Below are 17,938 nucleotides of genomic sequence, written 5' to 3'. Positions count from 1 at the left end.
GGTCTTCAAGAGGAGGTTAGATAGGCATCTGGCTGGGGTCATCTGAACCCAGCCCTCTTCCCTGCCTATGCAGGGGGTCGGACTCTATGATCTACTGAGGTCCCTTCCAACCCTAGCATCTATGAATCTATGAATGACACTGAGCATGCCTCACCCATCTGAGTCTGTTGACATGCTCCAGACCCTAAAGTGTGCATGTAAGACAGCCCTAGCAAAGAGCAGGGTCTGGGGATGAACCCAGAGCAGACTTGCTGACAAATTTCCAGCTGGACCATACTTGTAATCTTGGGTGACTGAGTCATGCCTGATTCCATCTTTGTTGGGACCTGCTGTTGCAGCACTATAATCAGGTTCCTGAAGGGCTTTTGTATTGATGGGCTGTGGGAGAGAGGATGTTGCAGGGGGGCAGTGGCATAGTTTTGCCAAACGGGGTAATTATTGAAAGCTTTCTGCATCTTGCTTCAAATTCTGAAGTCATGTAAAACCTGAGCATCTCAGCTGTTGTTACAAAGAAAAAAAAATAGTGACACCTTTTAGCTGCTGGGAAAAAAGCATGAAAATGGGAACCCCATGGCCCCAGCACCAGAACAGGAAAACGTGTCTGAAATGTATTAATTTTTGGCTAGTCTCGTGACTTGTGGGAACAGACTCAGAACTTCTGTTTACTTGGTTGCAGCAATAATTAATTTGAAGGATTAGGAACAGGAACTTTTGGGGGGGGGGAGAGGTAGGGAGAGTATGGGGGAAGAAGAGGTGCAGCCACAGTAATTATTTTTTGGGTCATTTCTCAGGCTGGGATGTTGATGAGCAACACTGGGCTATTTTATTTTATTTATTTTGGACAAAAGTATTATTTTATATTCAAAGCAATAGAAATCTGGGCTCAGATGCTTCTTTTCTTATAAGAATTATATGCTAATCCTGAGAAACCATAGACATTTGCTCTTAAAAAAATAAAATATTCCATCTCTGTTAATTCACAGGCACATTCTTCAAAAAACTACTGTAGTAACTTGGGTTTTTTGTCCTGTCTTAGGGACTTCTACATTTGCATTATTGCAGAAATTGCTTCAGTGAGCAATGGAAAAGACTCTAGGTCATTTGTTTCATCCATCTGTCACTGTGGGATTATTCCCTTTGCTGACTTTTTTTTTTAAACAATTTGTTTCAACATAAAATACTGAGCTGGGTTTCTTTTATAATGCCAGAGCAATGAGGATATATTGTGATGACAATAAAATCTGCTTGTAAATTAGTCTCTAAAGGAACCTGTATTGGTGCTTTCATTAACTGAATAGAGTTTAGTGGTTTTACGGTCATTTTGCATGTTTAATGTGTACCAAAAAGTACTTTTATAGAAGGTTTACAGTGATTACACTAGACTGAAGGATATCTTAAAAGATTATCTGCTCATCTCCTTTTCTGTAGAGTCCTGTTAAAATCTCTCTTTTGCAGGTGTGCCAAAATGTTAATTCCGCAGAGTATGAGTTTACCAGCTTTGTATTTTCTGTGTCCCTTCCACCACAGCTGTCTGTAAGGGAGGTAAGTGTTTACAGACACCTTTGTTCATCATCTTAATTTAAGCACGTAAGAATAAATAAAGTGGCTTGGGAAACATGAAAACCACAGAAGGCATGAATTGAATTGCTTTTGCTTCAAAGTAAAGCATTGTTTTAAATGCTTGCTAAAAAAGGAAAATGTAGGCAATGGGGGTTTTTTTGTTTGTTTTTTTACCATGTAATCTTCCTCAGGAGTGATCTGAGGGAGTGCAGGTTTCTTTCATGTTTTTTTCAGTGGACATTGGAGCTTCTTTAAATATGGAAACCTAAAAGGAGTTTCTTTAAAACCTTGGTGTATAGTTCCCTTTGGTGTAGACACCAGCTCTATGTCTTGGGGAAGGAACTGCACAGCTGGTACCTTTCCTGAAATAGATGGTAATTGGTAGTGCAGAATACAAATGAAGGAATGTGAAGATGAACCCTCTAGCTCTACAGCATTGTAGATGATGTAAAACTACATATATTTTAATAGTCTTCCTGGTTACCTAATGTTGGCATTGTTGGAAATTTAGATGAATGCAGATGTGAAGCACTACATTTAGTGGAATTTTTTTTTATCAAACTTGAACTGTTTGGTCATGTGAAAGCCCAGTAATTTACAAGAGAATCAGCAGAATATGCAATATACTGTAAACTAAAACATACTTTATTAGGTGTATTAGTTATAGTGTCCATCTGCTTTCTGTGAATGGCAACCCATAAATGCTTAGGGCTACTTATAAATTCTGTATAAGATGTAGTACAATTATTCAGTAAGCATAATGGAATGAAGAGGATGTCTTTTTAGATTATGCAGAAAACTAACGTCTCAGACACTTTGCTCACTAAGGGATCCTTGGCAATTTTACTGAGGGTATGGATAAACAAAAATGTTACAGTCAAAGGATGAGAGGAGAAAGAGAGAACAGGATTGTTTACACTTTAGCTGATCATCTGTAGCTGTTTTGTGTGTCTGCTCCTGCCCTGCAGTAAGTAGAAGATAAACCAGAACAGCTTACCACTGAATGATTAGAGCAGGGATAAACTGTACCAGTTTACCTTTCATTTTACTAGGGGATAGGATCAGTCGGGCACAACTTGCTGTAGAGCAGCTGATACCTGGCAATTTCTTCTGTTATCTCCACCCCCTTAACTCCGTAGAGTTTGTTTCCATCCCTTTAGGGGTGGAAGCTTTGGTATTTTAAGAAAATTGTAGTGGCAGAATTACCTTCTGATTACTTAAACTGCTTCTGCAGTTCACATGGGCTGTGGGATTTGTCTTCAAGTCACATTGAGGAGTCGAGTTGGTCTATTCTGTTCAGCAGCCACTGTATCTGGTAGGTCAGTACAAAAAATAGTTGATTATGTCTTTTCTTTTTGGCTTGGTTTTCTCTTGTGACTCCTCCCCCCTTAGTTCTGTTGCCATCCAAGAATGAATTATATCCAGAAGCAGTTACGTTACAAGGTGGATGAGAATGTGGGCATTTGTGTATACATCCAGTAGATTCTGTAGGGGCATAGGACGTGAAACGGTTACTGGAAGGCAAAGGAGGACAGCAGTTCCCTGGTAAGTTCCCATGTGCATACTCTTACTCCACAAAAAGTGACAGCTAATGTGTAATAGCATGTTCCTCAGTGAAAGAGGGCTAAACTGGTATGGGGTGGCTTTCATTTGATTTGTAGCACAGTGGCAGTTCATTACTAGGGGGCTGACGATGTGCTGTAGCGCCTTGCCCTCTTTTACCTCCCAGCAACTAGTTCAGGTGCCAATGCCCTTGGATGTCTACATGTTAGCTAAGATTTCCAAAGAATTAATGCCTGCACTGAGCCTCCTAAGACTATATTTAGAACCTCAAATAAGGGGCCTGAATTGTCAGAGTTGGGTATATTCAGCACCTTCCACTGATTCAGCTCTTGCTCTCTCTCATGCTCTCTTGTGCTCTGTCCCCACACGCTGCCTCCCATTCCCCATCCTTACCTCAGTCTACTTTCTTCCTCTCCCTACTTCTGGGTCCTTCCTTCAGTCTGGTAATTGTCTTAGTATCATGAGGCCCAAAGAAATGGGTTGAATTGTGGCTAGAGCCCTAATCGTAACATGTGTCATCAGGTTCTTAATTTTACTTCCATCATCCACCAGAAATATTTTTCAGGGAGACAGGACTTTTCTGCTATAATTTGCATTTGTGAGAAACGGATTTTAGGAGTGCACCTATACAGATTTTTGGGGCCGATAGCTGATATTTAAGGAAGCATATCGGCCGATACCAATCTGATTTCCAATACAGATGCCTCCAGCTGGTAAATCCGGTGTGGTGGAAGGGGGGGAGGGAGGAAGGGGGCATGGGAGGGGAAAATCAATGCCCCCCGCAGTGAGAGAGGGGGCAGGGGCAGGCGCTGCCCAGGTGGGGGAGGAAGAGGGGTGGGGCAGAGCCGCGGCTCATAGCAGGGGGGTGCTGCTCCTGCTGCTGCTTGCACGCCGGGAGGGCATGGGGGGCGGGGGAGGCACATGCCTCCAGATCTATGTGGGGCGGGCTGCAGCCAGGCCTGTGCGGGACTCTTCTTGGGAGGGGTCTGGGCTTGGAGCTGCCCCATCCCTCACTGCAGGGGGCATTGATCTGCTCCCCCACGCACCTTCCCTCTCCCCTCCCCTTCCACCACAATGGACTTACCAGCTGGAGGCAGCTCTCCACACTGCCAGCTGGGCTGCTTGCTGCCTGAGTGCTGCACTGCAGCTGCACACAGCACGGGCATTTATCGGCCAAATTATTGGCCCCATTGAACTGATATCTGATACAGCCAGGTTTTTTTATATTGGTACCAATCCGATATCGGACCGATGTATCCGTGCACCTGTAAAGGATTTCTTTGGCTGATATCTTTTATTAGACCAGCTGTGTAGTTGGGATAGAGTTAAATAAACTTTTGAATACAAGACATTCTCCCTCAGTCCAATAAAAGATACCACTCTAAGAAACCCTTGTCTGACATAAAATTTCTAGACCATCACGGCTACAACATCACTCTTACGCTACCATAGTTTGAGTTTGTCGTATCGTCTCAAGTCTGCTTTTGTGGCTTCACAGTCCAAAATATATGAATGCAAGGAAATACTGTCTTTCCAGAATGACTCAGTAGAGGGCATTATTGCATTGCAAATCTGAATTGGTTGCACTTTTACTTTAGGCGGAGCAAGTAGAGTTACTGTTGCTAAAATATAGAAAGAATATTGACCACAAATGGAAAAGGAACATAGTTGTACTTGCATGATTTTCTTTTGCTGAGTTCTTTCAAGTCCCCAGATGCACAGAGTCTGTGTTACATGTCTTTCAGTCTGTAAATATGACTTGGGAAGACTGACTAAGAAAATTAAGAATTCAGCAACCAATATCTTTCTTCTGAATATTTTAATATTACTGTGCAAGTCACAGTTCTATTAAATGTTTTGTATTTGTACAAGTTTTATTTATTTATATGGCATTAACATGCCTTATTCTGGAGAACATTAGGTAAGTTATCCATATTTGAAAAAATTGTGTTGTACAGGTGCACCTTTTGTTAACTTTCTCTTAATTCTTTCATACCGTATTGCAGAAGAACATACGCAGTTTGAGGGTAGAAAGACACCTCAAAGTTGGCCTCCTATTCATTGACCATTTGCATGACAGAAGTTTCATCCTGTTACAGTGGAAAAGTTGACTGCTGTTAAGAAAGGTTTCAGATACAGCCTTTAGATAATGTGTTAGGTGAGGGCTGTCCAACTTCTTAGCAGCTGGGGGCTGCACCCCTGGTGGCTGCATGCTGTGGGGGCCACAGGCCTGCCCCCCAGGCTGCACGCCATGTGTGTATGCAGATGCTCCCCCCAGCTGCACTGCACATGTGGGCAGGTGGATGCTCACCTTCCCACCCTGCCCCCCAGCCCTAGGCACAGTGCCTGCCTTACTTTTGGCTGCCTATCCATGGGGTTCCCGCTGCAGCTGCTGCACAGGTGCTTTGGGGTGTAGGCTGTCCCACCCCAGCCCCTGGGATGGGGGCATGCAGCAGAAGCCACAGGAGGGAGGGGAAGCCCTGATACCCCTGCTGCTGCTTGGGTGATAAGGGCAGCAGCAGCTTGGTGGGAGCCCAGGGGCTGCATGTTAATTCCTCTCAGGCTGCCAGTTGGACAGCTCTGTTCTAGATGAAATGAAGATCTAACATTTTCTGAGGGGTGCTTTGAGTCTAACAAGGTTGGGAACTATTGATGTAGAATCCATTTGTGTGTGGGATAAGTCATGGTCTTGGTGAGGAGAGTATTAACTGTTTCTTACATAAAGAAGTCTACTAAAATTACTTTTCTGTTTGGTCTTCCTTGAGATAGATTGTCATCTGAGTACCGGACATTCATGCAAGTAGCCTTGTATCATCTGCAGTCATTACTCCCTACAGATCTTTCTACCTCATGGAATTCCCCCTCCTCATCTCTTTTCTAATAAGTTTCCTGGGACTGTACCGAGTACTTTAAATATGGCTTCCATGATCCCTCGCACAGCAGTAAAATAATAACCTGCAGCTTATAATCAATGCAGTGACTCTGTTGACGCACTCCAGAAATGTGTTGTCTCCTAGACACTTCCTTGCAGGTCCGAGTTCTGTAATGAGCCTTTTTCTAACTGCTTTGCAAACGTGACTTGTTTCCACAATATTCCTAAAATGGAGGGATGTGAGGGGAGAAAGAAAGAGTGAGTGAACGAAGATATCAATGTAAAGAATTTGACCAAGTTTAGAGAGGAAGTCTGTGAGCTGTAATTAGTATTCAGGAAATGTTGACTCTCACCCCTATGCTTAGACCACTAGACACACCCATCGCTTGGCTCCCACCCTTGAAGGGGAAGAGTGAGCCAGGCCAGGCCATCAATGATGAAATTGATATCTGCTAATTCTGTGCAACTCTAATTTTTCTTTTTTCACTTTTGAAATTACGAGGAAGTGGGAGATGAAATTTGACTCATGGTCTCATTTAATATAATTAACTCTCTGGGGAAAGTTTCTTAGAAACTAGGCATGGTTTTCTTTTTTCTGTTTTGGAGATAGTTATAATTATACAATATAAATACAGAAGCTACCTGCTATTTAAATCGAGGAATATGCGCAAGTATGTGTAAATATGATACTGACAAGTGCCGCAGTCTACAACTGTGTTCTGTAGTCAACATATCTCCGGTTCAAATATGTTTTCTGGGCATTTCAATTGGAGACTCTTTTTATTTATGATTTAACCTGGGTTATTAAGCAAACAAGATTAAGATATACTTCATGTATCTTGTGAGGCACTCTTAATCATGTACTCTACATGTACAGTATAATGAATCAGGCATAGTGAGTTCGAGTAAACAATATTCCATCAGTACAACTACATTTTTCTTCTCTAATAATGATATAGTGGGTGCATTGGTTAGTATATTGTGTGTCTAACAAAGTTTTATGAATTCTTATTCCCTCTTCTCCTCCTGTCCAATATTTCTAGCTCTAGTTTAAACATCTATTTTTTTCATGGCAAGATGAGCTCTATGTTTATTCTTTTAGATGGAACAGGAGGACATAATAAGAGATGTAAAAGACCTACTAGATTATTTAGTTCATGTAATAGCTACTAATGAAATTATTGCTTGCATCACTAAGAGAGAGAGAGAGAGATCCTTGATGCGGTCTTTATCAAATATTAAATTGACAGAATGCTTGATTTCAGGTTTTTCTTATGAGTGGTTAGTTGGACTTGGTTTGTTGGTTTAGCTGGATTTAGGACTGGTTAGTTTAACCCTTTAAAGCCAAACAAAACATAATGATTTCAAGATATAAGGCTCAAGGAGAACAAAGGGAATTAAACTGCTTAGGAACTGACTTTTTTCATCCTCAGCAATATTATCAAGTTTAGTGGCAGTTTTACAGACGAAAACATCATAAGATTGGCTCTCCAGAGTTTGTATTGATACAAGTATGTACTGCAAGACTGACAGAGCTGTTTAAACTTGATCAGCCACACAGTGTTTGATGGTGAGAAAAAGGAAGAAAGGGTATTTTAACTTTATATCTTCTATCGATGTAGCCCAAAATTGCATTTGTTGTCTTTGTGACAGCTTTGAACTGTTAACTTATGTCATCACCCCCAGATCCTTTTCAGCAGTGCTAGTGCCAGGCCACTTATCCTCATTCTATTTAATGTATTTACTTTTTCTTCACACGTAGCAGCCTTTGCATGTCTTTGTTGAATTTCATTTTGTTGCCTAGAGCCCAGTTCTCCAATTTATTAAAATCCCTTTAAATTTTAAAACTATCCTCCAAAATGCTTGGAGTGCCTCCCAGTTTTGTGTCTTCTGCAAATTTTAGTAGTACACTTTGCATTTTGGCATTTAGGTCATTTAATAAAAAACATTAACAACACTGATCCCACACCAGACCCTAGTGGGACCCCATTTGGGATCCCTTGCCAGTCTAACATTAATCCTTTAACTGTTACTCACTTTGGTTATCCAACCAATTATGTATCCAGCTAATGTTATGTACCAACACTGTCCTGTCTTATAAGACTAGCAGGTGGGAGTTACTAAAATTGAGATATATTATGGACATGAATGACCTTCTCAAGGAAGGTAATGCAGTTAATTAGACATGATATATTTGTCACAAATTCATGTTGAATTATAGTGATTGCTCCTTTATTCACCACATATCTGTACATTCAATGTTTTATTAATTGCTTTGTAACTTCTCAAGTATTGAAATTGAACTGACTAGTCTGTTTCCCTGATCCTCCTTTTTTCTCTCATTAAAGGTGGACACTATATTATCCCTTCTTTTGACACCTCGCTTGCTCAAGCCTTTGAGTTTGAAAATACAGCTTTGAGGTTGAATAATTGACTTCCTTTATAAAGCTGATCAATTGAACTCAGTCTTCATGAGATCCTTTTTGGAATCTACCATTTCTTCTAATACAAAAGCCCACTGAAGTCAGTGAAAAGATTCCAGTTAACTTCAGTGGACTTTTGGATCAATCCAACAGTGAAATGACAGATTACTTGCTGCACAGTAACAAGATTCACTTGACTGGGTGCAAATGCAAGATCTAAGGTTTACTGTGGTCCAGTAGTTCACAGAAAGTGATTAAAACGTTTGCATCTCTAAGAATAATTAGCTTGTACTGAAGCTAAGGGACGGTGTGCCTTTGGAAGTTTAAGGTGGTACAAGCAGCTTTACTCTTCTTGGGAAGCCTTGGGTTCTTTGCTTCTTATTTTTCCCCCAATTGGGTTTTGGCATGAGTATTGGAAACAAACTGCACTGACGTCACTAGTGGATGATCATCTTCTCTTAAGGATGGAAAGTGGTCAAGTGCTCCTGCTGATTCTTTCATATCTTTTGCTGTCCTTTTGTACTGAGAGCTCATGTTAACTCTGTTTTTAGTCAGATGATTCACACTTGAATGGTTTGGTTTTTTTCTTGGCAGGAGAACCCCAGGGGATGCTTTGGGATCATCTCTGAAAAGATGATCTCCTCCCCCTCTTATCCAGGGAACAGATGAGTTATGTTGTGTGAGTTTGTCAATGTATGTGAGGTTAGAGGAGGAACATGAGAGTCTGTGGGTCAGAAGTATCAGTAGCATAGAGATGAGATGAAGTGGCCTGTTTTAGTCGTACACTACTACTAAAATCTCCTTCCCCTACCCCAGCGGGAGGAGGTGTAACAGCAGAATCTGTGATCCATGGAAGAGCTGCTTGGAGCAGCTGAAGACATGATGGCAACCAGTAATCCTGAGAGGAGTGGTAGCTAGTGAACCCTGCATAGTTTATAAAGGCACCTCTTGCTTGTAAGTAACATCACTCCCTCCATTCCTCAGCTGTTCTCACATTTCTCTTACCTGTGGATTCAGCTAAAAGTGGAAGTGATTTAACAGAGGAGGTAGGGGCTGGTGTCAGGCTAAAAGTGTGATTTGTTTTATATGTGCAGATGTAAACCTAAGAGTGACTTCTGCAAGTTTGATTAGTATACTGTACATTCTGGCATGTGGGTCATTGAATAAAAACGTTAAACAACATTGGTTCCAGACCAGACCCCAATAGAACTCCGCTTGGGATCCGTTGTCAAGCTAACATGAATCCATTAACAGTTATCAGAATTTGATTTTTTTAAAATGATTTGTGTGTGAAGAATTAGATTTGTTCCATCAGTAAATCTTTAGATATATTTATCTGACTTTCTGTATGTTAATTGTTGTTTGCATTTGATTTAGATGGTCCAGATATGTGTCTAATTAACATTGTCAGTAACAAGAATTAAAGCTTATGCAATTGTGGCTTCCCAACTTGATGTTTCCAAGGGATGTATTTTCAGTGGTTCCCTTATTTCTTTTATGTCATTTTCAACCAGTTATTGGATAGAATTTTTTTTTAGACTGCTAAATAATGGTAGTTTATTTTCTCTTCAGTCAATTCCCTTGTCTTTATTTTATGTCAGGCATAATGAGAAGCTCATTCACTTTTCCCTGATTGAGAGGGTGGGGTAAAAACATTCATAAATTCATGCAAGCAAGGCTAATTTTTAGTTAAGATGAGCCAAAAATTGATGTGAGCAACTCCTATTTATTTTTGTTTCCTCCTCCCAAGTTCCCGCCCCCATCTATGGTAAGTGCTGCGCAAGGACATAGAACCATCTATATTGGTCTCTAGTCAAATGTAATTAAATCCATTTTTCTTGTATAGGCTCTTGTGCATGGTATTTATCCAGGAGCATCATGGCCCAGGAACACATAAACACACTTGTTTGTTTAATTAAAATTGAAAGCATTGCCTCTTTATTCACCTAGACTTGATTGGAATATACCCCCCCCCCACACACACATACCCTGGTCACCTTGCTAAGGTTTAACTTTTGGGGATTTTGTTAATCTGGCTGTCCTTAGGGCCACGCTAATACAATTCCTAATTTCAGACTTGTCTGATACCTTCCATAAAGCAGTTCTCAACCTGTTCTTTAAGTGGAATGTAGAATAAGAGAGAGTGATGCTCAGGGTGTGGCCCAATTACAGAAGTGGGTATTCTGATATAAAAACATAAAATGGATATTTAAAAATTGTAGGAGAGACAAACTTAGGAGCACAGCTAAATTAAGGGGGTCAGAGATGGTATTATAAGAAGGGAAAAATGGTCTAGAATTAGGGCCACAAATAAGGTCCCTCTTGAAACAAATTCTGCATGCTTTTGTGTTTAAATGTATTCTCCATAGAAGTGTCTTAAATCAGAAGATCATTTTTTTTTGTCCTGCATTTTGCTAGTTCAGAACATGGCGAGGGGTGCTAGCTCTTTCACAGAAGGTATTATCGAAATGTCATGGGTAACAGCAGGTAAGAGTGACAAAAGTAGAAGGGAGGGGTGGAATGACAGGAAGAATGTGCAAAACACAGTTTGAGACGTACACTTCGGTGCACACACTGTAATTTTGTTGGATGGATCTAAAATGGTAAAGATTAAAAGTAGACTTCTGTATAGAACCTGTTGGATGAGAAGCCTATTTTCAGGTTGGGTTTAGATGAGGATGGAAGGATAGGCCTTGCAGACAATTTACAATAACCGGTTCACAGTCAAAGCCATAAAAACAAATGATGGGGATAGCACAGTATTAGGGAAGCAAGAAAATCGTAGATACGCTTTGGAAAGTTTGTGTATTTTTCTCCCATTTCTTCCTTGACTACTAGTTCTTTCAGCTGGTTAGATTTTGCTTTTTGTCAGTTTTCCACTTGCCAGATTGTCTTGGGATGCTTTGCGGTATTCCACACAATTAATTGGGACAGAGCAGTGATGCTTAACCTTTTGGCTGAACTACTGGTGTGGGGTCCGTCCTAATGCAGGATCTGATCTGTAGGCCCAGTCTGGCACGTGAGGCCAGTCCAGCAGGTGGTTGTGTCCCTGCATGCTGGACTGGGCCCTGTATGCTAGTCACACACTGGTTCCATGCCCTATGACATTTAGCATACAGGGCTTGGAAATTTGGCGTCAGCAAAGCGGAGCCGGCACTAATTAACACCACTTCCCTGCTGCCAAATTTCCGGACCTACGGGGAGACAAACGGACCAAATAACATGGCTCTGCAGACCGGATCTGTCCTGTGGACTGGAAGTCAAGCACCATTGGTATAGAGTATCACTGTGATTTAAGCTATAATGGTTGAACATGCCTACTCTGCTGCCGTAAAATCATGCATTTCTTTGACGAAAATAGTAGTGTGGTTTCTTTTTTGAAGAAAATATTTTGAGTGAAACATTTGAGAAATCTCTGCAAGTTGAGAACTTTATAAAAGCTCAGGACAGCTTATTAAAATTCCCCTCACAGATTTCCAGTAGCCACAGTGAAAAAGTGATCCAACTAAAAAAAACCCCCAAAACTGTACCTCAGCTTCTGAATGTGTGTCAGTGGGGAGATGAGGATTCTCATTTGTTGTGTTTTGGGACCGCTAACTTGTAAAGAGAGCAACAACTTCTCTTTACAAGGAGAGGGGATGCTTTTTAAGAAATGGGTTGGTCTCTTTAAAGTAAAAACACAAAACAAAAGTAGTTATCTTGGAAACACTTCCAGTTGTTTCCTGTGTCTTGTAAATATTAGTTTTTCCTTCAGAACAATACTGGCAGGATTGCAGCATAGGCATGTACCAACAGTGCTGTCAGATAATTTGAATGTTACTGAGTCCTTGATTTCATTGCATTTTTTCTCTCTCTCCTTCCTGGGTGTGGCTGACGGCCTGTAGCATGCTGCCTGGTTGCTGGTAAAACAGGAAATGGGGTGAGTAATTTTTATAGGGAACTTCTTATACTATTTCTACTACAGATCATGAAAGAGAAGATTTTTTTTTGGTGCAGAAAACAGCCAAGGCAATGAGATACTGATGCACTGCTATTTAGAGAAATTTATGACTAAATTATTTTTGTCCAAGTCCAGTGAATCACCTACATACTCAGGTGCTTTGAAAAGGAAAAAGTGTCCCTGCTAGCAATCTCTCTGGGACTGTTCTTGAGATACCAAGCTGATTGCACCAAGGAGCAATAATCTCAAGTTGCAGCAAGGGAAGTTTAGGTTAGATATTAGGAAAAACTTTCTCACTAGGAGGGAAGTAAAACACTGGAACAAGTGGTGGAATCTCCATCCTTGAAGGTTTTTAAAGGCCCCAGCTAGACAAAGCCTTGGCTGGGGCTAGTTGGGGATGGTCCTGCTTTGGACCAGGGGTTTGGACCAGATGACTTCCTCAGGTCCCTTCTAACCCTGATTTTCTGATTGCCTTTAAAGTAAAAATAAACCTGGAGTAAGTTATCAGACCCAGTAAACAAGGTGACTTGGAATTAGGATGAGCTGTATTTTAACCTGCATTTCATATGCTTTTGTCACCTTCCTAACAAACCCTTTTCAGTATCCATCCACCTTGGCACAGGACTGGCAAGTAGTTGCCTGTAAAAATTTCGTATCCATCCTTCTACTAATTGTAGCTGTGGTTTGTTCACAACCTAGCTTTTTTAACTAAAACAGGTTTTCTCATTAGCACGTCACTGACACTGCAGCATCTCCAAGGCAGTGCTTCTGAACTTGCAGTGCAGGGTACCCATGGTCATCTAGTTTATGGGTTTCATGTACTTTAAGACATCTCTGAATCCTTTCCTAGGCACCTGAAATATTGAAGTTTGTGCGCTCCCAATTTGAAGGGAAACAATTATCCATGATTACTCCAGAAATGTCCTTGGTTACTGTCATAACAGTACAGGTTATATTTAATGTGTGGCTTTTGAGTGCTTTATGTCAACATATTGTCTTTGAATTGTGTGTTTTTGTAGAATTGTCTAAACTTATAAATTTACCTTCCACAAGTATTTGATTCATTGGAGGCTTCTTCTTAGGGTGAAATAATATAATTAACATATACAAAGTTCAAAGAAGCAATTTTGCTTCTTTGAACTTGGATAAAACTGATTTGTAAGTTTAGGCTTTGTGAGAGAGACAGTTTTAAATAATCTACAACTCAGTGATTTAGTGTATAGGGCTATGAACAATTTGTAATAGCGGCTATATAATGTGCCTTCAGTAAATAATTGAAATACGGTACAACTTTGAATGAAGCCTTGAAATCTGATAACAATCATAGTAATTGTGAATAAACTTAATACTGTGCTTTCTCCAGCTTCCATTTTCCAGGAAAGCTATTGTTAAGTGAGCATACACTATATGGATAGCAATGTAAGATTTGATAATATATAGATGGAAAGGTGTTAATGCAGTGAAAGGAGGTATTCTGGGAAAGTTTTGTTTATGTTAATGATTTGAAGTAGTACTCTGCATATAAGGGGAAAGTGCAGCCCTCAAAGGACCATCTCCTTGTTCCAGACTACTCAAGAGTACTCCAGAAAACTGGGAACATAGTTTGCCTTCCAGAAACAAAAGAAGAATCTGCCAAGAGGTCTGTGTAGTTTGGATTTGTAGAGTTTGGGAGTAGGAGAGAGCCATAGAGGGCTGGGAGGCAGTGGTAGTGGTTTAGGACCCTGATACATGTCCCTGTTCCCCAGCAAGCTTCCACACAATTAGGAGGCTCCAAAAGCCAAACCTCCTGCTCACTCCAGCCTATTATCTTCCTTGCGCAGTTGTTACAAAGGAGTTGTTACAGAGATTCTTGTATCCTGCGTGGGCTTCTCTGACGGGGAACAGTTTGCCTCAAAGTCTGGTGAAGTTGTTGGACTGACTTTTGATGGAGGTCACCTCAGTCACAAGAACCATGTGAGATATTAATAGTATGAGAACTTAGAGTTAGAGGTAGTAAACCAATTCTTTTCCTAATTTAAGGAAAGAAATTTGTATGGTACCAACAAAAAAGCAGTGTGGTTATTACTACTTATAAGAGCAAATTTGTTATTAAATCAGCTGTAGACAGTCTCACAGTGAGCTCCTATGAAATACATCAGTCCTTAGCAATATGGCCAATGGCTGATGGTGGACTTGTTATTTAAAGTGTCACTTATAGGGGTGGGGAAGCAGTTTTTGACTCACACTTCCAGATAAGTGCACTGGAAAGGGTTTACTGCATTTAAAAAAATGCTTTGTCACCCCTAGTTAGGTATACTTCTGCCCTTCAGTATTTGGGGTACCACCCATACTGCAATAACTCAGTTTAAGTAGATGCCATGTGTCTCCATTGGGGGATTAGCTGCACCTTTGTCTATCTGCATGCATCCCCTTAGGTAGAGCCATAGGATTCTCCCATTCTTAGACTAGGCCCTAGGTTAAATTAATTCGGTGCTTCAGATCATTGGTGAATTGTGATGACAGAATAAGGGTAAAGAGCGAATCTTAGAGCAATGGATCCTGAGCTCAAACCTCATTCTGCTGCCAAAGGGGGAAACTTTAGAGCAAAATGTCTACAAACGTGTCCACAACCTACCTAGGGCCTTCTCCCTAGTGAGATGGGGCCGTGGAGAAGGGCTGCAGTGTGGGAAAAGGCAACATCTTCAGTTCATCAGCATGGGCCTGTTGATATGAGAGTCTGTTCTCCTGAACATCCCCTTCACATTCATTCTGCCCTCTGGAGGGAAGATAGTCCTGGTTTTGGTGAAAGAAGCATTGTCAAATTGGGACAAAATAAGCGGTTTACCTTGGTTAAACTCAAGAGAGTAGGATATTAAGTTAATAGGTTGAGCATTGTATCTTATGCACCTTGAAGTGTTTACTCAGAAGCTTTTTGTCTGGGGCATTGTTTTGCTTTCCTATTTCCCCTAACACCTCTGTTAATTTAACCTGATATAAACATCTTTTGCAACAGTATTAATAAATTACACTGCAGCCCCATGTCCTTCACACTTTCTTTGGTATGCTTAATGGTTTTGTCCTTTTTATACTCAGGTTTTGTGCTAGTGATTGGTTATTTGTGCTTAGCCTGAAGTGTTGCAAGTCCAGTTGTTTCTAACTGATTCCTATGCAAGTTATTTTGTTTGTTTGTGATTCAGAAAACAGGGACTTTCACTGGCAAAAGATGACATTGTTCAGCTGAAAGAAGCATACAAATGGATTATTCATCCCCTGTTCTCTGAGGAGCTGGGTGTTCCTGCTGATGGAAAGGTGGAGTATGAGTAATTCAGTAGTATCGTTTTCCTTGGTTTGTGTAACGTCTGCTCCTAATGTGGATGGAGTCTGGTTAGAGATGGAGAAGTCTCACTGGTCTTATCTTCACTAGGAATAAGGTGCTTGGGGTTAACCAAATCTAAGTACTATAGGATCACATACCTCATAACTTCTGTAGGCAAAGCTTGTTGGGTATATTGGGTTCCTTGAACTCCTCTATTATACTCCAAAAGCTGGCTGGGTGCCACCCTTCCTGCTGTTTAGTATTTACGGGGCCCTCCATACAGCAGCTATCAGTCTGTCTTGGGAAGGAATCCCCATTTTCCCGCGTGCCAAGGGTTCCAGTTTTTGGGTGGAGAAAGAAGTAATTTGAGGTGTCAACACGTTAAATTTTGTTGGGAGCATAAGCATTGTTAATATGCTGGGGGGGGCAGGGTAATGAGTGCCAGCAACCAGTTGTTTGATCTGCAGACAGTCTTTCAGCTGTGGTTTTGCTAAATGGACATCAGGAGCTCCACATATCCTCTGTTTCTCCCAGAATCAATAAGATTATAGTCACTGATCCCAAGAATATTCCCTGAAGTGAACCAATCGGATGCAACATTTACAAATTATCATGCTTTGTCCATATAGATGAACACAGTAATGCCATCAAGTTGAGTATATGAGCATCACAGGTGGGCATACAAATCCCCAGGAAAACCAAACAATCTATAGTTTCTACACAGCTTCTCCTCACACCCCCTCACTTACCACCAATCTCATCCCCCCCACACACTCTTTAACTGGAACTGGTAATTCACATGAAACTACAGTCCTAAATAGGGGCAGACTACTTCTCTTTTCCTTCATGGATGGAGAACCTCTCTGTTCTACTGAAGGAAACTTAAAGAAACACATTTCTTAAAATATAAGACAGCAAAAGCACTACAGTCCGCAGACACTAAACTACTCCAAGAAGTATTGTAGCCTAACTTTTTTAGTCCCACATATTTCCAGAGCACTTAAATATTAGCCAATCTTCTCAACAGCCCTCTTGAGGTATGTTGGTATCTGAATAACAGAGGTAATGAGCCATATTTGCCCAAGGGCAAAGAGGGAATTGGGGGTGGAATTGTGATTACTCTGGAGTTCCTGGCACTGTTGTCTGCCTGCTAGGCTGCAGCGCCTTTGCCTCAAAGGCCTCCAGTCACTGCAAACTAAATCCCTGAATAAACTTTTCATAAAAATGACTGGGATGGAATTTTTCCACAATTTGTTAGGCTTAGTGACCATAATAGGCTTTGGGTAGTTACTGTCTCTGACTTGGTTCTCCTGTGTGCAAAATGGGACTGATGCCTGTTGTGAGACTCCAGTCAGCGATGCCTGTAAAGTATTCATAAGGTCTTTAGGTCCTATAGACATAAAATGTTGTCATGATGTAGGGCTGAAATAGCTTCTCAGTGACCCATTTAACAGTTTCCTATTTCGGGTGCATCATATTCTTCCTCTCCTCCCTTCCTGCTGTTTCCCTATATTTCAGTAAGTTTTTGTGAAAGAAGTTGCTGCAGATTTGGCTGACAAATTATCTTTCTTTTTTGACTTAGAGCTTGTTCGATGTAAGTGTGGTCTTTGCTCACCCAGAAACAGATGAGGATTGCCATTTCCTGTAAGTTGCAATGTAAACAACAAGATCTTTATCTTACTATTGTGCGACTTTTTTGGTTTTCATTTGCTAATATACACTGACTACAGCATGTATGGTATTTGTAGACTAGAGATGAGTCTGAATGCAGACCTCAGATCATGGATGAGCTGCAAAGCTGAAGTTTATGGTATTTCTAAGGAGCTAAATCTGAGCACCAAATACCCCAACATTTCGGAAGGTGTGGATTTAGATGGTGACCTTTACTATTCAGGGTTGCGTGATTCTAGAAATTTGATTTGAGCCACTGAAGAGAGAAAGTTTGGATCAAATTTAAATAGTAAAACTTACCTCAGATTTTAAAGACCTTCATCTGATTTCACTGTATGTGCTAATAGTTATACTGATGGATGTCAAATCTGAGTGGAAAGAAGCCTCCTCATATGGTTTTCTGATCAGGACATTGGGAGGCAGCATGTTGTCCCCACAAGACACTGGAGCATACTTCTCTAGTCTTCCCATCATTCCTCCTCCTTTCCCTTGGTTCTTACTTCGTCTGCTCGAATGCCCAGTTCACAGGCCCATTGCTGCCTGGCTGCCACAAGTCCCTCTCAAGTCTCTCATACAACTGACAGGACTTGATGTTAGGTGACCTGGGTAGGGAA

At 41.0% G+C, this 17,938-nt stretch overlaps 1 protein-coding gene across 1 annotated transcript in view; it reads left to right on the top strand.

The window, feature by feature from the left end:
• PUS10 (pseudouridylate synthase 10) overlaps window positions 1-17,938 on the top strand; it is a 62,167-nt gene that overhangs the window by 16,068 nt on the left and 28,161 nt on the right. Inside the window, exons 4-7 of the mRNA XM_006016742.3 lie at window positions 1,456-1,542; window positions 12,303-12,337; window positions 15,535-15,646; window positions 17,236-17,297. Coding sequence (XP_006016804.1) covers window positions 1,456-1,542; window positions 12,303-12,337; window positions 15,535-15,646; window positions 17,236-17,297 — 296 coding nt within the window. The remainder of the gene's footprint in view (window positions 1-1,455; window positions 1,543-12,302; window positions 12,338-15,534; window positions 15,647-17,235; window positions 17,298-17,938) is intronic.

The sequence above is a fragment of the Alligator sinensis genome, unplaced genomic scaffold (assembly GCF_000455745.1).
Source record: "Alligator sinensis unplaced genomic scaffold, ASM45574v1 scaffold219_1, whole genome shotgun sequence".
Classification (NCBI taxonomy): Eukaryota; Metazoa; Chordata; order Crocodylia; family Alligatoridae; genus Alligator; species Alligator sinensis.
The sequence above is the reverse complement of the archived record's forward strand: the minus strand, read 5'-3'. Positions and strand labels throughout refer to the sequence as shown.